Source organism: Petromyzon marinus, chromosome 2 (assembly GCF_048934315.1).
Source record: "Petromyzon marinus isolate PM22_M1 ecotype Great Lakes invasive population chromosome 2, UKy_Petmar_22M1.pri1.0, whole genome shotgun sequence".
Classification (NCBI taxonomy): domain Eukaryota; kingdom Metazoa; phylum Chordata; class Hyperoartia; order Petromyzontiformes; family Petromyzontidae; genus Petromyzon; species Petromyzon marinus.
Window position 1 is genome coordinate 607,245 of NC_133668.1, and position 25,747 is coordinate 632,991.

A 25,747-nucleotide genomic window follows, 5' to 3' on the forward strand; every position below is an offset into this window, starting at 1 on the left:
AAACGGACCTGAAAGTTCAATTCCCCTGCACAAGAAGACGAGGTGAACCCTGATGACTACCGCTTGCGTTGTGATCGAAACGTAGTTTATTTTTATTATTTTCATTGAACCTATCTACGTGACTTTACCGAAAGACCCAAAGAATATGAATATAAATGGCATCTTAAACATCGCCGCCACCGCGTGACGTCACTCGCAACACCACCTGCGCGATGGGCTACATGACGTCATGCTCACGAATTTCGCAAAATGATGTCACTGGAGGTGGTTGATGGTGGGGGCGGGGGGCAGGGCCACCGTGTATATATCATCAACGCAGAAGGCCGGCTGGCTGCTTCAGGCGAGCAAGGGCAAGTGGAAGACGTCGTGGTGGTGTCGAGCCTTGAAAAACTGTCCCCCTCCTCACGTCTCCCAAGGTAAGGGGCGACACGGCGTGTTCCTTCCTCACCCCGGCCGGGCCTGTCGTGCGATAGTCGCCGCGGGGGAGGCTCGGACCATGTTGACCGACGTTTCGTCGTGACCCCCTCCACCCCCCCCCCATTGTGGAGTCGAACGCGACGCGGCCAACACTCAGGATGCCACTGCACAGACGCGGGTCGGGGGTGTTTGTTTGGCGCTGTGTTTGTGTGTCTGTGGGGAGCGCTGGTGTAGTGGTTAGTGCGCTGTTCTACGAACCCGGCCACCCCAGTTCGTTTTCTGCTCGTGGCCAACACCGGTGGTGACGATGATCTGAACCGGTCCTGGGCATCCCCTAGGTCGACTCGGCCTCAAAATGAGTACCTGGTGCGATGTGTAAAAACATCGCCACTGAGGAGACAAAGGTGGCCGTGCGTGGTTCTGGCCACCCACCTCCTCGTGTGCCGTGCCGGCCTTCATAGGTGCTGCTCGCTAACAGCACTTGCCCCTACAGTCTGTGAAGGCTATACGGGGGGTCTTTGTATTTTATGTACTGCCCGTATTGTATATGATGTACTGCCCCGTATTGTATATGATGTACTGCCCTTATTGTATATTATGTACTGCCCTTATTGTATTTTATGTACTGCCCCGTATTGTATACGATGTACTGCCCCGTATTGTAGATGATGTACTGCCCCGTATTGTATGATGTACTGCCCTTATTGTATATGATGTACTGCCCTTATTGTATATGATGCACTGCCCGTATTGTATATGATGTACTGTCCTTATTGTATATGATGTACTGCCCTTATTGTATATGATGTACTGCCCTGTATTGTATATGATGTACTGCCCTTATTGTAGATGATGTACTGCCCTTATTGTATTTTATGTACTGCCCTGTATTGTATATGATGTACTGCCCTGTATTGTATATTATGTACTGCCCTTATTGTAGATGATGTACTGCCCTTATTGTATTTTATGTACTGCCCCGTATTGTATATGATGTACTGCCCCGTATTGTATATGATGTACTGCCCTGTATTGTATACGATGTACTGCCCCGTATTGTATATGATGTACTGCCCTGTATTGTATATGATGCACTGCCCGTATTGTATATGATGTACTGCCCTTATTGTATATGATGTACTGCCCTTATTGTATATGATGTACTGCCCTTATTGTATATGATGTACTGCCCCGTATTGTAGATGATGTACTGCCTGTGTAGTCTGCACTGTCATTTGCACCGACCGTGGCTCTCATTATTTTCATCGCCTGTGCTGCCGTTGTTGTACTCTGGATGTGTTCCGCCTCGGTCTTTCTGGCGAATCAAACCAAATCTCGTGTACTGCTGACGGTGTCGCCGCCTGTGTGCACGGCCTGTGCTGTGGTTCCCCGCCTGTGCTGTGGTTCCCCGCCTGTGCTGTGGTTCCCCGTCTGTGCTGTGGTTCCCCGTCTGTGCTGTGGTTCCTCGTCTGTGCTGTGGTTCCTCGTCTGTGCTGTGGTTCCTCGTCTGTGCTGTGGTTCCTCGTCTGTGCTGTGGTTCCCCGTCTGTGCTGTGGTTCCCCGTCTGTGCTGTGGTTCCCCGTCTGTGCTGTGGTTCCTCGTCTGTGCTGTGGTTCCTCGTCTGTGCTGTGGTTCCTCGTCTGTGCTGTGGTTCCTCGTCTGTGCTGTGGTTCCCCGTCTGTGCTGTGGTTCCCCGTCTGTGCTGTGGTTCCTCGTCTGTGCTGTGGTTCCCCGTCTGTGGTTCCTCGTCTGTACTGTGGTTCCCCGCTGTGGTTCCTCGTCTGTGCTGTGGTTCCCCGTCTGTGCTGTGGTTCCCCGCTGTGGTTCCTCGTATGTGCTGTGGTTCCTCGTCTGTGCTGTGGTTCCCCGTCTGTACTGTGGTTCCCCGTCTGTGCTGTGGTTCCCCGTCTGTGCTTGTGGTTCCCCGTCTGTGCTGTGGTTCGTCGTCTGTGCTGTGGTTCCCCGTCTGTACTGTGGTTCCCCGCTGTGGTTCCCCGTCTGTGCTGTGGTTCCCCGCTGTGGTTCCCCGTCTGTGCTGTGGTTCCCCGTCTGTGCTGTGGTTCCCCGTCTGTGCTGTGGTTCACCGTCTGTGGTTCCTCGTCTGTGCTGTGATTCCCCGTCTGTGGTTCCCCGCCTGTGCTGTGGTTCCCCGTCTGTGCTGTGGTTCCCCGTCTGTGCTGTGGTTCCCCGCCTGTGCTGTGGTTCCCCGTCTGTGGTTCCCCGCTGCGGTTCCCCGCTGTGGTTCCCCGTCTGTGCTGCGGGCAGCCCGAGACATTTTCTCCAGAAAACTAAAAAAAAGGTGTGTAACACACCTGAAGACGACCGTTTGTGTTATGGTCGAAACGTCGTGAGAATTTTTTATTGTTTTATATATTATTATTTTGTTGTTTCCCTTCAACGTGACTTTACCGAAAGAACTAAGAATATGAATTACTGCAGTCACGAAAGCTTTAAATCAAAATTTAAGGAAAATAAACTTTGCTTGAATCGTAAATGGTCGATTCTTCCGATCAAACGATTCCACGCATTGACCGCAGCGTGAGTTTTGTTAATGGGTTACACACGGGGCGATTCCGCGAATCGATTAATCACGTGATGTCGGTGGGTACGAGAATCGTAAAGGAAGTCACGTGAGCAACCATCCCTGCCGTGGTCACGCTGTGCTCAACGAAACATTGACTCTGTAATATAATATATAATATACCACTAGCACCACACTTCATGGCACCCTCCATTGCCACTAGCAATATATAAGAGTAGGTTTTACCCTTTCGGGCAACAAAACCGGTGTTAATATGTTAAAAAACCAAAGTGAAACCTTTTTTCAATGAATGGTGTCTGTATGAACCACACATACTTGTGGTGAACATGCAAACACAGCACATGCTCTGGCAGTCAGTGATGTAGCTGCTCACCCCAGCTCTCAAATGTCCTGATAGTGGCATTGTCGTTGTGCTATTCGCCTTTTGGCGTTCTCTGGCCTAACACTGAGACTAGGCTGTCAAGAAAGTTGCCTCTGGTGTGGCCAATCAGTTTCAAAGACTGCACGAAACTACCAGAGCATGCTTGTGTTTGCATGCTCACCACAAGTACTGTGTGTGGTTCATGCAGACATAATTCCTTGCAAAAGGTATCTGTTTGGTGTTGTAACATCTTAACACCTGATGTTTTATTGCCAGACAGGGTAAAACTTATTCTTGCAACGCGCACACTACTTACTCTACGTCAGGTTCACTTCCCGTGTGCTGTGCCCGTTTATTACTCCACCCACGTCGAGGACTGCCCACCAACTCTGCGTCGTTTCAGCCCGAACTGTTCAATAACAGCTACCTGGCCTTTCGCTCCATGCGAAGCTCCGGGTCTTCTTGGCCACCGTCATTCCCTCTCTTCTCTACGCTTGTGACACACGGACTCTTCGGAGGAACATCGGCACCGATTTTAACCATTCAGGCTGGCCTACCTACGATCCATCCTAGAGTTAACCTGGCTTGATTGAGTGAGGAGCACACAGATTTTTGAACGATCCGGGCACATTGGTGAGCCCCTCCATCAGGCAAGCCTACCTTGCCTGGGTCATGTAGCAGGAGAGCCCACTCACCGCACGCCCAAGCAGCTTCTGTTTGGTCAGATAGAGGGGGCAAAATGGGTGCGGCACGGGCTAGAGAAGAGATGGACTGATGCGGTACAGGAGAATGTGGCGCTGAACGGACTTGCCAATGGCTGGTACCAACGGTGTCGAGATTGACCTCTGTGGTTGAGGCTTGTGAAGGAAGCTCCTGGGCAGTTGGAGGCAGTCGCCCTCCAACAAGAATGGAGGGCAGAGGAGCGACGCTCACAACAACGAGCGGAGCGCCGGGCGGATAAAATGGAGCAAGTTGGCTCCGTAGGGGGTGCAGCTGGTGTGCATCTCCCGGTCATCTCAGGCAGCCAACCCATGGCACCTGGGTCTGTCCTGAGACCTGTCAGTGAGCCTTTGACACTTCACATGGCCTCAAAGTGCACTTAGCCTGGCACAGGCGCCGTGGTGATGTGACTTAGTGATGAATGGCGGGTATTGGTATTAATTATCATCACCAATAAAACACCAACAGTCCTGTTGTGCATAGAAAATGGTCCTTCTGTTTGAAATTACTTTTTACATTTTTATGTCCAAGCCAGAATTGATGTAAGAAAAATTACAGATTGACAGGATTTAACGATGAATCAATTATTAACTTGTGCAACTTTCGGCATTGTTTTTGTTAAACGAGGTGCGAATTTAGCAACCGAGGGAAGGAGGCAATTGTGAGACTTTGTAAGTTGAGCATCACCCTCCCCCCACAGCGTAGCGCCCAGAGCCATGGCACAGCCCTCGAGCCGACCACGTGCCGAGTTGCAAGATGGGTCGTGGCATCACAAGACCCGCGAGCGACGGCCAGCGCTTGAGGGAAGACTTTGCCCAGCAGTGGATTGGTCATGTCCATTGATGAATAATGATGGCAGGTTGCACATTTGTGAACGCAAAAATAAGCACGCGGCGCCACGTTGCTTTAAAACACCACTCGCTTTACTGTAAGGCCACGTGAGTAATCAGCTTTGGCAGTTGTACAATCTCCTCTTATCCAATTACCAAATAAATATTTACTGAAATACAGTGTCTACTAAATGGATAATAGTTTAGTTTATAAAGTTTATTTAATAAATTTACCACAGTTACGACAATGCAGTGTTATCTGATTTCCATGTCAGAATTACATTGTGCTGTGTAATACTGCCAATCTTGCTTTCCAATAAGAGGTAAGCAAGGCAGACTACAATCACTTTCGGCATTGCATGTGTTTACTCTGGGCCACCTAACCTTTGCTTATAACCCTGTGACCTCGATACCTGTTTTGCTGCAGTGCAACGCAGCAAAAATCTTCCCACTTGATCCACCTCTCCACTTTCTCTGTCACGTGGCTTGGTCATTTACTGGCTCTGATGGTGCGGTAGTGAAGTGAGAATCGATTCCTGCAATAACAAGCTGTGGGTTTTAAAAATAAAATTTGGGGGCACAAGTAACTGTTAGGGTAGGGGGGAGAATAGTGGCGCTGTGGTTCTCTTACTGCGCTATTGTACCCGGCCGCCCGAGTAAGTATGTTGAACTTCTTTTGCACCGTACATATGCTGACCGAGCAATCGGAGGCGCGAGTGTGAGTCCCAACCACGGCCAACATCGGTGAAGTCTTGCACCGCTCGCACCCCTTCACTCATGCACACTGACCAGCATGGTGAAGTATGGTGAACCGAACGGGGTGGAGGGCTTCATGAATTCAGTAGTGGGTTGACAACGGGCTATAGATTATTATTATTATTGAGTGGGAACTGATGTACGTGTTAACGTCAGTTTCGTAGAAATATTTTATTCCTAGGAAGTTTATAAATGAATAATAATAGAGAAGTTGCTCACTTGTTAGTTTCCACGATGCATGGGGGGGGAATCTCAGATCCCTTTTTCATCTCGCAGTGCTTGTTATTTAGAAGCTGATTAAGAAAAGCAATAACAATGCCCTATAATGACAATTACTAAATTAATCTACAGTACTTTGAAAGATGACCATGCCACTTTGTCCCAGAGGTTTTATTTATTTTATACTTCACTCAAGGCGCTTAACTCGGTTTAAAAAAACGGTGATAAAAATCTAATAATTTAGATGTCAGGGCCACGCAAGGGCTAAGGAGTGGGTGGCCGCAATAGAGGAGGCACTGAGGGGTCAGGGGAGGGGAGGGAGGAGGCGTGGGGAAGGTGGAGGATGGCTAAATAGAGAAGAGGTTGAGGCTTTCTGAGAGCAACGAAAGTTAGGAGGTTCAGGAGGGGGGGGGGCTGCTTAATGTGCCGGGGGAAGTGTGTACTGGACTAGAAAATGTTTTAGATACACCGTACAATAGAGATGATTGCCTTATAATTTTCCTTGTGCGTACAGAACTGGGCTACGGCCAAACCCATCTGAAGCCCTTCGGTTGGAGCTCTGATCACATTATGCGTGATGCCACTGATGGGTTTGCCACTGCATCCTCCCACGCGTATACCGATGTATTCTTCCGCACGCACCACTGTATTCGCCCGCCTGTACGGCTGTCGGGGTGAAGTCCAGCACCAACGACTGTAGTAGTATCTTAGGCAGGATTAGTGTTGGCTTGCCGGTTGTATCTTTCGGTGTACACTCAGCGTGAACGCACGGGGGTTTCTGACTGCAGTATATAGCTGTGTGGGTGAACTCCCTCCTTTCGGAATGTTGATCCAAGGGCATGGTAGTAAATGTGTAGCTTTAAAGTAAAGCTTTAAAGTAACAGTTGTAGGCAACTGATACTTTATAAATCGTACACCGTAACCCTTACATATGTTGTATACAGACTTGTCCTCAATCCCGTGTTCGTCCAGACATCACTCGTATAAATGATACGTGCTATTTCATGGTCGTATCCATCTTGCTTATTCACCCCGTTTTTACTGGACCGATATGAAATGTGAAAGAGGAAGAAGGACACAGCTGCAGGACGGTTGACAATGTTACGTTGACTCGTTACGCCATTGGCATCAGCTCGTGCAGCACTGGCGGCAGGCCCGTGTTCTGCTTTCCAGAGGTGAGCGAACCAATCGTGCATGCAGGCTCTGCTGGGTGTATCTGAAACGCTTCCTTGCTGTGACCCCAGCAGACACGAAGCGCTTTGGTGACGGGCAGCCTCGTTCGACCCGGCGCAATTTTTTGCACAGCTTTCTCGGGCCTGACCCAGCGGGGGACGATGCCTCCATCGCGCCGCATATCATAGTTCGCCGCAATGGAGTATCCGCGCACCGCCGCGCTTGTGTGCGTGGGCACCACGCAACTCCCAACCTGCTCTGCCAGGTGCGGTGTAGTTCCACGCTTGGCCGCCCCGCACCGCGGTGCGTGATAACGTCTCGAAAGGCGGAGGGTCAGGTGAACGCCGCCTGTCCGATGAGGGTAAAAATATTGTTGACCTTATTTATAATTCAAGCAGCGCCTGAAAGTCACCGGTTCACAATGCGCCAACCTCAGGTGACTCGTACGGCCATTTTCACGTTGTGTGCAGAATGTTCCCGCGGTGTTGGGTTCAGCAATTCGGCTTCATGAAAAAGTCGACCATTGCTTGCCTCCGTTGTCAGGGGCAGGCCCGGCAATGAGATAGGAAAACGGCACTTGGCTGTGTGTGACATACGTCAGAGCTGCACGCTGGTACCCCCAGCGTGATCAGCACGCCCGTGTATGCCATAGTTCAAAACATTCTGATTAAGAACCAGGTCGTTGGATTCTCCAATCACTCTTGCTATTTTAGACTCGTGCTATATTAGACTCATGCTATTTGTAACATTATCGGTCGATCTAATTTGTATTTCGTGGAAGATAAAAACCCACTTCTGCCTTTTTTTAGTTACAAGAGGAAGTAATGCGAGCGGTGGCTTATGCGAGTTGCATAAGCAGGCGCACGCAGAAGCACGATGTGACGTGGCTGATACCCCTACGCGTGATGATCACATGCTGCTGCTCGACTTGTGTTTTTTTTGGAAAAAGGAATTTGGTGGTTGGTGATTTGATTGAGATGCACCTTTTGCTCGGCCTCGATTCTCTCGCACGTCCTCACGGGGCACACTTTTGCACGCGTATTTTGTCTCCATTATCCATTTTCTGTTCAGTGGTCAACGGAAATGAAATCTGAAAGGTCTCCATCATTGTGCCCCGCTTTCAAAAATGCGGTGCGGCCGGTCTGTTTTACGTCTTGTATAAAAATGTAAAAACACATTTTTATATCTTCTCGCATACTTTTTATTCCCTTGAAATGCACTTGCCGCTCGCAGCCCTGAGCCAGCGGTGGAAGTTCCGTATTGTTATCTCGGCTGCGCGTTTTCTCCAAACCATGGTACTGGTTTTATCAACCCCGGGAAGGATGATTGTCCCGAGTGGATGCTCCGACCCGGTTTTTAACTCGCTACCCCCTGCCATAGTAATACCTCCTGATTGTCAACTGCTCGCTCTACCGCTGAGTCACCGGGCTGGATGCATCGACATTTTGGTGAGGCCCAGTGAGTTAGCATGGCTCAAGGCTGTAAACTACAGATTTGTCCAACCAAAATGGGATAATATTTGTCTGGTAAAGAAAACTGAATGCATTATTCAAATTAGTTATTGAAAAGCATTTTGTGCTGATTTAGCATAAATATAACCGTAGCAAATTCCTATGCTGAACTGTAATTTGTGTACTATAATTGGAATAGTTTGCTCTCTAACACACATGCACCTTGCCTGTCCATACGAAGTCATGCAAGTTGGTGGAGAATGTAGGTTAATGGTGTAGTAAAAGTCATTCAATGCTCTGTCATTGTTGAGAATTTGGTAATGGCGGTACTGTGTTTGATGTTTGCCAAGCTATCGTTGCACGGCATTCTCAAATCTGGCCCTTATTGTGACCCTATTTTCACGGCCAGCTGCAGCTCGTTCAAGCTTGTCGCAGAACTGCTTTGTGTTTAGTTTGTTGTCCTTCCCCCTGCACTTCCGATTAGCACGGTCTGCTACGTACCGTGCGAAAGAAGTTCAACGTACATACAGACGCAACTACGCTAGTTTCGGTAGAGTATAATGTCGACGTGTGTTTATATTTGCTGAGTGAGACCACATGCTAGGCAAAGGAGGCACGTATATTATTTAGCTTCTAAACCGAACGCGAGGCAGACGCCCAGTCCACAGGCAGCGGATAAAGGGAAATGTCTCGAGCCGGACCAGGACGGGGGGGGGGGGGTTGGCAGGGAGTCGAGAGCACGGAGGGCTGGGCGGACGAGGTGGACGAGGCTGAGCGATGGTCGGCGTGGGGGGGCCCGCTGCGAGTGGAGGTTCTTGCGGTTCTTCTGGGATTGGATCGGGAGCCGGTGGAGGGGGGACAGGGGGGGGGCGGAGGGCTCCTCCTCGCCACGACGATCTGCTGTGCGCTGTCCACAACTGTTGTAACTATATAATAGTGTATACGGGGGTAATGTATATTATTGATACATCGTATTGTTCTTCATACACACTAATGCATTTTATTAAAATGCTGTGACATATCCATACTCGCCCCTGCCATGGTAATGCGGAACTTCCACCACATGCTCAAGGCTGTAAACAGGAGATGAGCACCGCCTGGATGCTCGCTTGAGCAGGAAATCGCGGATGCTCAATGTAGATTTTGTCGTCGAAACGCTTCACTGTACACCCATGGGGTCTGTGGAAAGCCCCTTTTGGGCACCGTCTCTGCGCTCCCAGCTGGCCGTCGTGAGCAGGGCTCGAAGGACTTTCTCCCCCCACCACGCCCCAGCCCCCCTCTCGAAAACTCATACCACATCGTATATCTACAGCAAGACGTTAAATTGGTTCAATCTAGTTTCTGGAAATGCGTGTTTTGTATTAAAATAGACCGACAGTGTTTGCACAGCTAGAAAAACGAGTAGAGTGAGGTCTGATGATTGTTTTCGGACATTGGATTGTTTTGAACGTCTTGGTAGAATCACCAGGTCACCTTTGTAACTCAGAAGGCAAAGCTAGGACACTGGATTACCATGTAGTTTTAATATTCACGTCAGCCTCGCCTTTCATACACACGCACACGTATGTATGTATGTTGAACTTCTTTCGCACCGTACGTAGCCAACCAAAGACAACAAGCTAAACGCAAAAAGCAGTTTTAAAGAAATAGGTTTTCAATCGAGATGATTTCAAAGTGCACAGCTCCATGGGCTTCCTGTGTGGTGTGCACGGAGTCGCCATTCTGCCACTGTTGATGTGCCCCGCTCCTCTTAGTCCCGTCGACAGTGCCGCTGTAGGACTGATCACGGTCCTGTGCATATCACAAACAATCACTGGGGGCAAGAGGAGCCCGTCTGGAAACGCTCTCGCTTGGCTTGTCACGAGGGAAACCTTCATCCTGAGGGAGCAGATTTACATTTGAATTTTTAAACGTGCATCTCCGCACCGGTGGTTCTTGCTCATTTCATGAAGGCAGGAGTCATTGGCCTGGCCAGTCTCGACGACTTTTAAACAATGAATGCATCTCTGTGCTGCCATGGCGAGTCATGCGTGCTTTGTGTGTTTTGTGGGGGGGGAGCGGTGGTGCAGCGATTCGGCACTACGCACTGGACCTGGCAACCAGCGCTCGATTCTCGCTCACGGATAGCGTCGGTGACGATTATCTTAACCAGTCGTGGGCCTCCCCTAGGTCGACTCGGCCTTAAATGAGTACCTGGTGCGGTGTGTAAACATCACCACGGGGGACGAAGGCGGCCGAGCGCGTTGCTGGCCACCCACCTCCTCGTGCGCCGTGCCAGCCCGCGCAGGCGCTACTCGCCATAACGGCACTTGTCTCCACGGTTTGATGAAGGCCACGCGCGGGGATCTTCGCCTGTTCACCCGTTCACCCTCTCTCCCCCCGGGTGCAGATGATGCGTCCGGCGGTCGTGGCCGCGCTGCTGACTGCCGTGGCCGGCAGCATCATGTGCCCCGACGGACAGCAGTGCCCCGACGGCAACACGTGCTGCTTGTCCGCCGAGCAGGGATACGGCTGCTGCCCCCTGCCCGCGGTACGCTCGACACAACCAACGAGGCCGCCGACGCACGAAGAAGCCCAACCTGGCAGTTTTGTTGTTGTTGCGCTCTGCAGACGGTGACGGGAGGAGGCCCGGGTGGCCCGGGGAGCGAGAGGCGCCGAGCCGGCACCCGCTGACTGAGATCCTACCTTCGAATCGGGAGTTCTAACCGCCCACGATTAATCCAAGTGTACAAGCACAACGACTTGGATTTACAGGGCGCTAAATCGCGTCACAAAACCTGTCAAAGTGCCGCCCTGTCGGAAGCCAAATGGGGGCAGGGGAAATCTGGCAGGGTGGAAAGCACCGAGGATCAACGTGGATACGTTTTTAAGTGTTGATGTGGAGGAAGTGAGGAGTGGGATGATGAGTGGGGAGTGAGTTGATGGTATAATTCTGCCCATCACCAATGACAGTGCACAGCACCACATGTATAAATATTGCATGCCAGTTTTCACGTGGTTTGGCGAAAATCCAACTCTGGTTTCACGTCCTTGGGTTGTGTGCACAACTTTACAACAATGCAGTCTTGTGCACACAGCCTGGAAACCCCCTATAGTCTCTATAACCATCGCCACCCACCCATTCCAAACAATCGGATTTAGGGGTCATGCAAGTGTTGCGTAATACGAATAGAATAGCAGATCGATGAGATTACGTTACCCTCATCTGACTTGGGCGAAGGCTGTGGTTGGGCTACCCAGCTACGTGTTTCCGTCCTCGTGTTTGTCAGGCCTCGGGGCCCGAGCAGTTCTCGCATCTTCAGCGTCGCAAAGGTTTTTCCCCTTCGTTTTAGTCGCCTAATTTTCATAGCCTAAAAGAATGGATTCCTGCGTAAGCGATTCGATGCACATATAATTTACGTAGAGAATGTATTTGCGTCATTCTTGCCCGATTCCGCCTGTAACGGTGCGTCAATTAATTTAGAATACGTTGCTGCACTCGCAGTACTTGCGTGGAATCGCACACGCGATACTGTATGTTTACGAGTTACGTAAATTATACGGCATACAACATCCTGATGTTTCCACTGCACTAATGGGGCGTGCAGAACTCTACAAAAGAGGCGTGTAACATGAGAATTAATGCAAAGGAGACGGAAACATTTGACTGATAGATAATTTATAGGGGGCAGGGGAACGTTCTTTACCGTAAATATTTTGTTAAAACCCGTATGATATGCACTAACCACAAGCAGAGAATGCACGTTTCGTTTTCACGTTTAAAAATAAACTGATGTGGTTGACTATCATGGTAAACCTAATTGCCACGGTGCTATCGGATAAAAACAGCATCTTGATTTCTGCGCTAATACGTGTCTAGTTCTAGTCTTTGGTATGGGCAATATGCTCGGGAGCTAAATTCCAATGTCGGAGGGTTTCGGGAGAGCGTTGCTGTAGTTTTGCTGCACCTCTTTTAATGGAGGACCGTAGACCCCAGTGGTTCGCTGCAGGGCCCGTGGCCGTACGTCCACGTAGCGCGTGTGAACGTGTGGTGACCGCTAGCTCGGAGTGACGTGGGGTGCGGTGTGCAGGCCGTGTGCTGCTCGGACGGGCTGCACTGCTGCCCTTCGGGGACCGTTTGCGATTTGGCCCACGGGATGTGCCAGAAGGGGAAAATATCCGTGCCCTGGCTGGAGAAGACGCCGACGTTTACGCCACGAAATAAGCAGGTGCAAAACTCACTCCGACGAGCTTCACTTTTTTAACAATACATTTTAACCAGGCTGCAGCAATGCACGGTTGTTTTGTCAGATTTTAAAACTACTTTTAGTTAAAGTGTATTCTCAACAAAGCTTATAACAAAAATATTTGAATGACCACGATGTGCGAATCTTGTCCACTTCCAGCTTTCATGGGAAAGGCCATTGCCGAACACGCGGTGTGAAACGAACTTTGCCATTCCGCATCGTCGGGGCCTTTCTCAATCCTCACCAGTTGCCTTGTTTGCTTTCTCCCCCCCGTGGCGCTGGCGCCTCGCTCGCTCGCTCGCTGTGCGACCACCGCAGTGTCCGGACGGGACGTCGTGTGGGGACGACGCCACCTGCTGCCCGTTGGCCTCGGGACAATACGGCTGCTGCTCCCTGGAGGACGTGAGTCCTCTGCGTTTGTATTCGAAGCCGTTTCACTTTTAAAAGTCATTTGCCTCGAGGCAACTTTCACTTGCGAGAAATCTGTTTTGTTCATCGTCGAATTTATGTTCGTGCGGTTTTAGTTTTGTTGTGTCACGTGGCTGTTCTTGCACCGTTTGTGTTTGCGTCATTGCTTTTGTCATTTCGGTGACTTGGGTCACTCCTGCAAATGAGATCATCCAGGACTCTTGAGTTCTCATCTGGCTATACAAATTAAACTTGCTATAGACTTAGGTTTGTTAGTTACACATCTGTGTCATGGTATTGTGCTATGAAGATGGGCTGTTGCCCAAAATGTCACCTCTTATAATCTTTCTTTGCAAGGCTACGGTGTTGTTGATGAATGTTAGTTCGTGTTATTTGTGCTTGTGCACCGCTGCCAACGTGGCATCTACAAGTAATTTTGTATTTCGTTGTTGATTTCCCGACCCTCGCTTAGGCTGTCTGCTGCAGCGACTACCTGCACTGCTGCCCAAAAAACACGATGTGTGACTTGAAGCTTGGAAAGTGCGTTCACGGCAAGTTGTCCATTCCGTGGGTGAGCAAGTACCCTTCCAAGCAGGCGGCTTCTGACGTGCAGTGCGATGCCTTCACCAGCTGCTCCGATCAGAACACCTGTTGCATACTCCCGTCAGGCCAATGGGGCTGCTGCCCTCTTCCAAAGGTGCGCGTGTGTGACATACCGCCACGTAGTTCTTTACGATTGTGCTGTGACTGCATTCCATTGTGTGTTCAGGTTTGACCGCGTGCTCGTTTGGATAGCGTGCCAAACAACGTGCGTGTGGTAGAGACCAGCTAACGTATCGGACGGAGAGAGAGGTGTTTGCGTGAATGATAAGGACATGGTGGGTGAAATGATGATCCTTGGAAGACCTGCACACGTTTATGTTTTGTTTTGGTCGATTGTGACCCCATTTTACAGGCCGTGTGCTGCGACGATAAGGAGCACTGCTGCCCAGAAGGCACGATATGCAACGTGACGTCGCAGACGTGCAACCATGCCGCCCTCAGCCTGCCCTGGAGCACCAAGACGCCGGCCCTCAGAATGACGGGAGAGCCCAACGATGTGCAGTGCGACGATCTGGTCGGCTGTCCCGACGGGAACACCTGCTGCAAGACGCCGGGGGGAGACTGGGCCTGCTGCCCTCTTGTGAAGGCGAGTACCGCTGCAAGCGGCGGGGCGATCGGCGAGACCGATGGAATGATATCCGGTTTCCCTCGCTTGCCACTGCTGGAAGGGTGCACGCGTGGGTCGTTCAATGTTGTGGTGTCCATTGCTCCATGGGAGAGGGCTACGTTGTTCACGGGGGTGCCCGTTTCTTCGGTTGTTGCTGTACCCCGGTGGTTCAGCGGTAGAGCGAGCGACTCACAAGCGGAAGGTTGCGAGTTCACATCCTGATTGGGGGTTGACTCGGCCCATAATTTCTCCAGGGTCTGTAAGATATGGTCCCACTTTGCGGGGAAGTCAACGCTGGTTGCCCGAGGGATAGACTTGTATTTGTCATAGGAATGTGGAATTTCCACTACTGGCTCGGCTGCAAACAGGAGATGACCACCACTTAAATCTTCATTGAGCATTAGATCACGTAACCTTTGCTGTTCCAGTTTACATGAAGATAATTCTAGCCATTTTGATTGAGCCAGCATCCCTATCTCTGCTGATTCTGTTTGTGCCAACAACATTTTAGAATTTAACTTTGAATATAAGCTACTAAATAACTACTATTAGGTAACTTCATGTGCCCGTGTGAAAGCTACTCATCACGAAATGTTTAAAAAAAATTCTCATCAGGCCTCCATGGTTTAAACAAAGTGCATCCTCCAACTCGTAGTCTCCACTTTGCCGCTCGCCTGGCCCCTCTGTGTAGGTGCTCTGAAGAAGAGCTACTGCCAAAAACGTCGCCGATTTTTTTTGTTATAGTTTTAAGGGGGGGGGAGTGTTGTTGATCATAATTAAAGGGTTTTTCTTTTAGGGTTGGATCGCGTAAATATGAACGTGTCGTTTCCCCACCACCATCCGACCACAGCCGATTTAGTAAGGTTTTTCACGTCAACGAGACGTGCCTATTAGTTTCTACTGCAGCACACCGTTGTGTTGGAGAGTAAACCTACAGTATTTACAATTTGAGTACTGTGACGTTTCTTTGGTGATTACAACTAGCTTCATCGGACCATTTGCCAGAATTGTGAAGAAGTCTTCATGCTGTTGACGAGTGCGAGTTTGTTATTGCGCTTGTGCACCACTGCAGATGCAGCAATCGACAAAATCATTTGTTTGGTTTTGCATTTTTTTGTTCATTTGTGTCCAGAAAGCTCTGTAAAAGACCTGCTCCTGTTCGGTTCTTTAAATCGCCCTCTACAGGTTGCTTGTGAGGGGAGTAAGACGCGGGTGCTTGTACCTCCTTGTCCGACGTTTGGTCAGCAAGGAAGAGGAGACCTCCTACCCTCCATAGGGGCTCTAGGGCTCCCGTCTAGTGGAGGCCCTTCCACCGGCAGTGGCGCGAGCAGGAGATTGCAGGGCTGCTCCTTTAGCTAACCCACCGCCGGGGATGTATTCGTGCCGTGCTCCTGTAGTACCCGAGTCGCCGATTTTGAGATTGCGACTCCGGCAACCCGGGGACGTCTCTCGTTCGCAGGCCGTGTGCTGCGACGACCACGAGCACTGCTGCCCGCAAGGCACCACGTGTAACCTGCCGGCGCAGACGTGCGATCAAGGCACCCTCAGCCTCCCCTGGAGCACCAAGACGCCGGCCCTCAGAGTGGCGGGAGAGCCCAACGTCGTGATTTGTGACGATCAGTCCAGCTGTCCGGACGGGAACACGTGCTGCAAGACGCCGGGGGGAGACTGGGCCTGCTGCCCTCTTGTGAAGGCGAGTACCGCTGCAAGCGGCGGGGCGATCGGCGAGACCGATGGAATGATATCCGGTTTCCCTCGCTTGCCACTGCTGGAAGGGTGCACGTGGGTCGTTCAATGTTGTGGTGTCCATTGCTCCATGGGAGAGGGCTACGTTGTTCACGGGGGTGCCCGTTTCTTCGGTTGTTGCTGTACTCCGGTGGTTCAGCGGTAGAGCGAGCGACTCGTAAGCGGAAGGTTGCGAGTTCACATCCTGATTGGGGGTTGACTCGGCCCATAATTTCTCCAGGGTCTGTAAAATAGGGTCCCACTTTGCGGGGAAGTCGACGCTGGTTGCCCGAGGGATAGACTTGTATTTGTCATAGGAATGTGGAATTTCCACTACTGGCTCGGCTGCAAACAGGAGATGACCACCACTTAAATCTTCATTGAGCATTAAATCACTTAACCTTTGCTCCAGTTTACATGAAGATAATTCTAGCCATTTCGATTGAACCAGCATCCCTATCTCTGCTGATTCTGTTTGTGCCAACAACATTTTATAATTTAACTTTGAATATAAGCTACTAAATAACTACTATTAGGTAACTTCATGTGCCCGTGTGAAAGCTACTCATCACGAAATGTTTAAAAAAAATCCTCATCAGGCCCCCATGGTTTAAACAAAGTGCAGCCTCCAACTCGTAGTCTCCACTTTGCCGCTCGCCTGGCCCCTCTGTGTAGGTGCTCTGAAGAAGAGCTACTGCCAAAAACGTCGCCGATTTTTTTTGTTATAGTTTTAAGGGGGGGGGAGTGTTGTTGATCATAATTAAAGGGTTTTTCTTTTAGGGTTGGATCGCGTAAATATGAACGTGTCGTTTTCCCCACCACCATCCGACCACAGCCGATTTAGTAAGGTTTTTCACGTCAACGAGACGTGCCTATTAGTTTCTACTGCAGCACACCGTTGTGTTCGAGAGTAAACCTACAGCATTTACAATTTGAGTACTGTGACGTTTCTTTGGTGATTACAACCAGCTTCATCGGGCCATTTGCCAGAATTGTGAAGAAGTCTTCATGCTGTTGACCAGTGCGAGTTTGTTATTGCGCTTGTGCACCACTGCAGATGCAGCAATCGACAAAATCATTTGTTGGGTTTTGCATTTTTTTGTTCATTTGTGTCCAGAAAGCTCTGTCAAAGACCTGCTCCTGTTCGGTTCTTTAAATCGCCCTCTACAGGTTGCTTGTGAGGGGAGTAAGACGCGGGTGCTTGCACCTCCTTGTCCGACGTTTGGTCGGCGAGGAAGAGGAGGCCTCGTACCCTCCATAGGGGCTCTAGGGCTCCCGTCTAGTGGAGGCCCTTCCACCGGCAGTGGCGCGAGGAGATTGCAGGGCTGCTCCTTTAGCTAACCCACCGCCGGGGATGTATTCGTGCCGTGCTCCTCTAGTACCCGAGTCGCCGATTTTGAGATTGCGACTCCGGCAACCCGGGGACGTCTCTCGTTCGCAGGCCGTGTGCTGCGACGACCACGAGCACTGCTGCCCGCAAGGCACCACGTGTAACCTGCCGGCGCAGACGTGCGATCAAGGCACCCTCAGCCTCCCCTGGAGCACCAAGACGCCGGCCCTCAGAGTGGCGGGAGAGCCCAACGTCGTGATTTGTGACGATCAGTCCAGCTGTCCCGACGGGAACACGTGCTGCAAGATGCCCAGCGGAGATTGGGGCTGCTGCCCTCTGCCAAAGGTTTGTTACGTTTGAATGAAGGCGTGTCATTCACAATTGACGCTCATTTTGGTACGATGGTGACGATGATCTGCAACAATAAATCCACTGTTCGATAAAGGCCTCCCCAAGTCCACCATCTCTCACTGTCCTGCGGTGGCACAATCCATCTAGTGCCTGCGCACCAGCTGATCTGCGCACCAGCTGAGCACTCCCATCTCCGTGGTAGACATTCTCTTAGTGTGTTCCCTGCTCTGTCTGACACAGAAACAGGAATCTTGACCACCGGCCATCATCCATTACAGCGATGATGTGTACTGGTCAAGCCTACTTATTTTGCGTAAGAGTATTGAAACTTGGTTACACTAAATGCTCTTATTTTTGCGTCGTGGAACATATTCGTGCCATCCTGCTTCGGCAGCGTCATTTGTTTTCTCCTGCGGATCCATTTTTATAAGGTCCAGAGAAGAGAAGCTTGATTTTCTATTGTTCGCTTGATTGTGACCCCCGTTTCACAGGCCGTGTGCTGCGACGACCACCAGCACTGCTGCCCGGAAGGCACCACGTGTAACCTGCCAGTTGAACGCTGCGACAAAGGCACCCTCAGCCTGCCCTGGAGCACCAAGACTCCGGCCCTCAGAGTGGCGGGAGAGCCGAACGTCGTGATTTGTGACGATCAGTTCAGCTGTCCCGACGGGAACACGTGCTGCAAGTTGCCGAGCGGAGACTGGGGCTGCTGCCCTCTTGTGAAGGTGAGTACCGCTGAAAGCCGCGGGGCGATGTGTGAGACCGATGGAATGATATCCGGTCTCCCGCGATATCCACCGTTGTGAGGGTGCACGTGGGTCACTCTGACGTTCTGGTTCGAGCCTTAGTGTCGGGCCTAGCTGGCTGCACACATGGTCGGGCCTACGCTCAGGCCTACCTGGCCGCGCAAACGGCGGAGTCTCGGTCGTGCCCATCGATGCAATAATGTGACTAAAAAAACACGGTGCAATCCCTGAGGTCCTTTTACTTTTGAATTTGGATTTATTTACTTTTCTAAGAAATGCATAAACAGGACAGTTGTTTACTTGGCCGAGTTAATTTTAAAGAGTATTTTTTTAATTTATTGGACAACTAGTTACCAGGTTTTAAGGCTTCTTGTCGCATAATCAAAGTAGCGTCCCTCATCAGAAAAAAAATTGCTTGGACATTACAGAGTAAAATCCGGGTAATTGTTGGTCTAGGCTTTCTGATGTATCGGGGATCCCATTGCAATGCACCAGAGTGGGTGGCAGCGCTTTGGAGGATCGGCCACCGCTGTCTTAGTCAGCGATTTTGAGAAGCGACTCCGGCAACCCGGGGACGTCTCTCGTTCGCAGGCCATGTGCTGCGACGACCACGAGCACTGCTGCCCGCAAGGCACCACGTGTAACCTGCCGGCGCAGACGTGCGATCAAGGCACCCTCAGCCTGCCCTGGAGCACCAAGACGCCGGCCCTCAGAGTGGCGGGAGAGCCCAACGTCGTGATTTGTGACGATCAGTTCAGCTGTCCTGACGGGGACACGTGCTGCAAGATGCCCAGCGGAGATTGGGGCTGCTGCCCTCTCGTGAAGGTGAGTACCGCTGAAAGCCGCGGGGCGATGTGTGAGACCGATGGAATGATATCCGGTCTCCCGCGATATCCACCGTTGTAAGGGTGCACGTGGGTCACTGACGTTCTGGTTAGAGCCTTAGTGTCGGGCCTAGCTGGCTGCGCACATGGTCGGGCCTGCGCTCAGGCCGAGTTAATTGTTGCACATGGTCAGGCCTACGCTCAGGCCTACCTGGCCGCGCAAACGGCGGAGTCTCGGTCGTGCCCATCGATGCAATAATGTGACTAAAAATATGGTGCATCCCTCGGGTCCTTTGACTTTTTGCATTCGGATTTATTTACTTTTCTAAAAAATACATAAACAGGACAGTTGTTTACTTGGCTGAGTTGATTTTAAAGAGTGTTTTTTGCATTTATTGGACAACTCGTTACCATGTTTCAAGGCTTATCATCGCATAATTAAAGTAGCGTCCCTCATCAGAAAAAAGATGGCTTGGACATTACAGAGTAAAATCGGGGTAATTGTTGGTCACAGCTTTCTGGTGTATCGGGGATCCCATTGCGATGCACCAGAGTGGGTGGCAGCGCTTTGGAGGATCGGCCACCGCTCTCTTGGTCGCCGATTTTGAGAAGCGACTCCGGCAACCCGGGGACATCTCCCGTTCGCAGGCCGTGTGCTGCGACGACCACGAGCACTGCTGCCCGCAAGGCACCACGTGTAACCTGCCGGCGCAGACGTGCGACAAAGGTGCCCTCAGCCTGCCCTGGAGCACCAAGACGCCGGCCCTCAGAGTGGCGGGAGAGCCCAACGATGTGAAGTGCGACGATCAGGTCAGCTGTCCTGACCAAACCACGTGCTGCAAGACGGGAACCGGAGACTGGGGCTGCTGCCCTCTCGTGAAGGTTTGTGCTGCGTCTACTTGGGAATTGAGTCGTGCTTATTTCGATACAGTATCCTCTTTATCTTGAGGATACTCTATTTGGATGTTTAGCCAATTCCATTTTGTCTGAATGTATAGTATGTTGAGCTTCTTTCGCACCATACATATTCAACCTTGTTAGATCGAATATCGGAGTATACAGGGAGAGAACTCTCACCCACGAGAGAACAACACTCCCAGGTCCACACACATGGTCTCGTGAATACACAACGCCTTTGTTCTGTACTCCCATATTGTGGTCATCTCACAGAGATCAACAAGTATCGGATCTAGACGATTCACTGTCCCTTGCTTCCAAAGGGTTGGATTGCAGGTGTGTGCCATCATGCCCAGCCATTTGGTTATCCAACAGCTAATACCAAATAGTTACAAGATGTAAATCCCTTAAATATTACTCTGGCTTTTTCATCGCTCAAACTTAATCATTGGATAATTTCCCAACGCTGTAATATTTCACCACATGAAGTTATGAAAATATTGGTTGTGTGAACAAATGTACAAGGCACCGGACACCAGAACAATGGTGACTGACATTTGTGTTGTCATACTAGGCACGGCCTGGGGTCCACAGTGCTCTGCACCTAGGCCTCAACACGGTGCTTTATGGCTCAGCCTCACCGCCGTTACTCGTATCGAGGCGGAATCGGAACCGTGAAGCGTGTATTGGCTCGGCTAGCGAAGACCTCGGACCTTTTGACCAATTATCCGATAAATGTGCTCCTTTCACAATCCCGTGTGCAATTCCAGCGCTCGCCTCTCGCACTTTGCCATCGTTAAGTTTGCAGGACATCGCCGTTTTAAAACTCTCTCGCGCGATGTCGCCCCTAAAGGCCGTCTGCTGCGACGACCACGAGCACTGCTGCCCCGAAGGCACGACGTGCAATGTGCCGGCGGGCTCGTGCGACCAGGGGCAGCTCTCCCTGCCCTGGAGCTCCAAGACTCCGGCCAGGACGCGTCTCACCGCGCTGCTGCCCGCGTCTGCCGCGGCGCGCGGGGGCAGCGTGCGGTGCGACTCGGCCTACGCCTGCCCCGACGGCACCACCTGCTGCCAGCTCCCGCAGGGGCAGTGGGGCTGCTGCCCCTTACCGCTGGTGAGGGCAAGCGACTTGGGCAGCGCATTCCGCGGATGAGGCGTTTTGTCTTATTTGCCGCGTGGGTTTTCGCGAGCCGCGCGTGACGCGAGGCGCGGTTTTTTTGTTTGGGTCGGGCTGCTCGGCGGCGAAATTCCTCGATGCAAAACGGCGCTCGGTTTCATCTTGCGTCGCAGGCGACTGCCGCCGTGCGGCGACGGCCGCGTACGCCACGGCGCTTAACGTTGTGTAGCGGGCCCAACGACGCACACAACAATGCACGCTGCCCACTTTTTAAAAATGTTTTTTTTTTACATGTGAGGGTCGTTGATGTAAAAGTTCAGAAATTGGAACGTTGGGTCGCTGTGGAGACGGGGAGGAATCCGATGAGCTATGAAGCTCTTTTTCACAGATATCCATTAGGGGCAGGTCAGAAAGTTACTACAACAACACACAATTCGACAAAAACGAGAAGAGTGCAAAGTCTAGGAAGGGTACGCAAATCAATAAAAATAAAATCGCTAAAACTAAACTATTTTATTTTACCAGGCAAAGCCCGCTGAGCTATTAGTTATTTTTCAGAAGCGACCTGGCCACATGATGGCCCAACAACAGCGGCTTATCGTGACGTGGACATTTATAGCAGCCAAATAATCCCAACGCGCGTTTCACGTGGAACAATAACGTCGCTTGGTTTGAAAATCGTGTCGCAAAATAATAGTGATGTAGCTGGCGCCAACCTCGCTCGCGTGCTGGGGGTGCTTCTGAGTGTCGGCAAAAGCACAAATTGCTGTCCTGCTGCTGACTGGGGGTCGCTGGGGTTGAAAATGTGGTTCCTGACATCGTGTGCTTCGGGCACCCGTTGCGGTTCCAGTGCCCTTAGCATGTGACATCTCCTCTGTCTTATGCTGTTATAGATTTTTCTATTTACATGTCTAAAGTCTGCTTGTAATATACGGATTGCTGATCCGCAGGCGATGTCGTGGCTTCACTGCCACGTGCTCGGCTGCAGAGAGAATTATTTTGCACCGATCCTGTCGCGGTTTGTGGCTCTGTATGGCGGCGACGACGATCAAATGCGTTTTAATTTTAAAAATTCCGAATGCGCCTTTGCCATTTGCAGGCCACCTGCTGCAGCGACTTTGTGCACTGCTGCCCGAGCGGTTACACGTGTGACCTGGCACAGGCGAGCTGCATCAAGAAGCCCCATTTCCTCACCTGGGCCCCCAAAGCCCCTGCCAAGGCCAGGCCCGCTCAGGTCTTTGACCTGCTGTAATGCCCACCGAATCGGGCGAGCGTGCGTAGTCTGTTCGCACGGAGAGCGTTGTCTGTTGTGTGCTTGGCAGATGCATTCCGACCACGGGAGGCAATCTCGTGTCTGGCAAAAGAAGTGTGCGTTGCTGTCGGAGTGTGGCTCCTGAATTGTCTTTGTGTTCGCTAGCTTGATTTGATGGTGAAGGGTTGTTTGTGTGTGGAGCGTTTTGTGAGCGGGTGTGTGATGTCCGTACCGCTAACACCTTGTACAATCAAAAACCTATTTGGCTGTACAGAAAAATCACGATGATTATTTGAGAAAAAAAAATGTGTGTGAGGTTTTATAGCACAAATGTGTTATTTTAATGTTTACAATTTTTAAAAAGCCTGCTAATTGGTTTTTTTTTTAAATAGCATGAGCAACCCGTGCACGTCCTTACGGCGTGACCATCTCTCCCAGCCAGCCAGCAAAACTTTTTATCTTCCATAGAGCCCTGTCTCTCTCCACCTGTCTCTTGTTGTCTGTGCCGTACATCCCAACGTATATCCCGATTCCTCTATCCCTGTCCCCTCCTTTACCTCTCCCTTCCTGTCTGTTCTTCTCTTCCATCCACTGTCCCACCCACTTCCACCCCCCCATCTCTCCCTATTTCTCTCACCTCTCACTCTCCTTATTCCCACCTCTCCCCTTCTCATCTCAATCTCTCTCTTGCCTCTCCCTAATCCTCCCTCCCACTGCTTGTCCCATTCCCTCACTCTTTGTTTTTAGCTCTCTGTCCATTTCACGCCCGCTCACTCTTCCCCCCCCTCGTCCTTCTACTCGCTCTACACCTCTCCGTCTCTTCCTCCCTCCGCTATCTCCCTCCCCACTTCTCTGTTTCTCTCCTCTATCACATTTGCGCTGGACGCACGGCCGGGGTGGAGGGTGGCGGGGAGGCTTGAAGTCAGCGCGGCGCACGAACCGGCTCAAAGCCGCGGGGATGCGGGTGACGTCATCGCGCAGATGTGCGCAGTGACGTCGCCACCACGCGTGGCACTTGCGCCAGGATGCCAGCCAGCAAAACTTTTTCTAATCTAGTATGATTGTGAACATAAGTATGGCGTACAATGGTTGTCTACACGTTCTGCTGATGAACAACATTGCGCTAATATTCTTAATCAAATAATTAACATGCTTTGATAATAAACATCTGTGCTATGCCACATCCTGGAAGTAGACTGCATTTAAAAATAGGACTAGGCCCTGGAAGGCAAAAACATCATCAAAACATTGCAGCATTGGTAATGTAAAAAAAATACAAACTTTATTGAACGTTAATTTCTGCAGGTAAGTTATGCTTGTGTAAGCGCAATGGCTGCGACCTATGAGCCGCGACGAGATTGAAGAGTTGTTGTTTGGAGGAATTCCGTGATTCTGAAGAGGTTCCCTACACTGGAGGATTTAGACGAATAAACATTTGTTGCACACAGAACAAAATGTAGTTTGGAGTTTTTCTAACCCTTGCAGAACGTGGGACTTTAAAAGCGTGCCGCCGTTTGCCATGGATGAATATTCTATCGGTCACGCGTGGAATTTGCTCACGATTCTGTGCACGGAATGGAAATACGCGGCCACGTTGACGTCGGTCGAATCTCGTGAGGTTGTCGCACTGTGTGAAGGGCACAGGCTCTGCTGGGAGCAGGTGTCGCATGTGAACATCGTGAGACTGAGCGAGCCATTGGCTACTGATGATGTCGCCCTCGCTACCCATTGGGTGACAGGGCGACAGCGGCAGCATCTTGCCGTTGTCTTTACCGTCCAACTCGGCCACTCGCTCCACGCTCGGGTAAAACGTGAGCGAGGTGTCGCGTCAATAAGTGGCCTTCCCTAGGTCATGCACTCGGTGGACGAGCAGTAAAATTCAACTTTAAAAACGACGAGTTGACATGTGTAAACCGTCTCGCAATCGCCAGACTTGATGTTTTAAGACACTTACTGGCTTTGAAATAATTACCATGAAAATCGCACGACTGGGTTAATGAACATGCAAAGTCTTCTTTGGTTCTTTCGGTAAAGTCACGTAGAATGAGAATAAAATAATACATTTATAAAATAAAATAACACTAATATTCTCACGAAAGCTTTAAATCGGAACATGCAAAGGTTGAATGCATTTTAAAAAAACCCTCCACGTTGAAGGCCACTGCAGAGGTTTGAAGTGCCCGAACGACTCTGGTGGAGCGTTCGTCCAGCTGCGTTGCTGGGTGGCCGCTTCCTGGGTGCTCGTTGACACCAGGACGCGGCCGCTATGCGCGGGGCCCGCTTCAGGTCATGGGAAGCTCGCGCACAATGTCCGCATCGGGCCGGAAAGCTGAACTTGGCAATGAAATGAAAAACCGCGTACTCCCCATAAAGAACAACTTGAAAGCAGCCAACACAGGCCCGTTACCCCCCCCCCCCCCCAGCACTGTGGAGACGAGGGTCGGTGGACCGTACAGATGTTGCGAAACTCCCCGTGGGCGTCGAAGATTAGCCATAACTCTGGATCGCCAGGAGAAGCGAGTACAGCAAAACTGCGGACTCCACGTGCTCCTTCTGTATGGGATGGTCGTGCCCCCTCGCCCGTTTGGGGTTTCCCCTGGTCACCTCCGACGTAAACTCTCCATGAATTGGCCGATAACACCTTCATGTATAGAGCACTGCAGAGCTGGGGCAATCGTTGATGTGGGCTCATCGCGCGGCTGCCTTCCCCACTCGTCTTTGGGACCCCCTCGAAGCCTCCGGTTCGTTCTTTTTCGAGAGCGAGCGAATGGTGTGCAGCACGTTGCAAGTTGGCGCGAGTCCGTGCCGTGTCATGCGGATCGGAAACTGGGACACTTGGCACGGCGGGACACGCGTCGCGGTGTTCGCAACGAGAGGCGCGCTTGGATTTGCATTGAGAGGCGGTGAGGAAGCACGCGGCTCAAGAAAACGAAGGCAGGACAGCGTTGGCTTGAGAAGTGTAAAAGTGGGGCTCGAAGGGACGACGATGGCTAATGGAGCGGTGATGAGATGGCAGCAAGCGGAAGGCTCCTGAGGCCATCCTCCCAAACCCTCCTTGGGCTGCGAGGCGGCCAGGAGGTGGCTGCTGGAGAAGCGGACTGAATGCACACACACATACGTGTGTGTGCGTGGACCCCCCTAATGGAGCATCTTCGCCGGTTAGAAACATTTAGGCTGGCCTGCCTACGATCC

General features: G+C 51.1%; 1 protein-coding gene across 2 annotated transcripts; it reads left to right on the forward strand.

The window, feature by feature from the left end:
* Positions 1–260: 260 nt before the first annotated feature.
* On the forward strand, positions 261–24,010 carry GRN (granulin precursor). 2 transcript variants are annotated; one of them, XM_032968478.2, is made up of 13 exons: positions 261–416; positions 10,859–10,999; positions 12,540–12,677; positions 13,014–13,097; positions 13,576–13,800; positions 14,059–14,292; positions 15,773–16,006; positions 17,480–17,713; positions 18,211–18,444; positions 19,057–19,290; positions 19,938–20,171; positions 21,040–21,300; positions 22,403–24,010. In XM_032968478.2, exons 2-13 carry the CDS (start codon positions 10,859–10,861, stop codon positions 22,553–22,555), a joined length of 2,406 nt encoding a protein of 801 aa, XP_032824369.2. In that variant the 5' UTR covers positions 261–416; the 3' UTR covers positions 22,556–24,010. The 2 variants fall into 2 exon arrangements, with proteins under 2 accessions (XP_032824369.2, XP_075924861.1); XM_076068746.1 differs by lacking the exon at positions 19,057–19,290.
* The last annotated feature ends 1,737 nt before the right edge of the window (positions 24,011–25,747 follow it).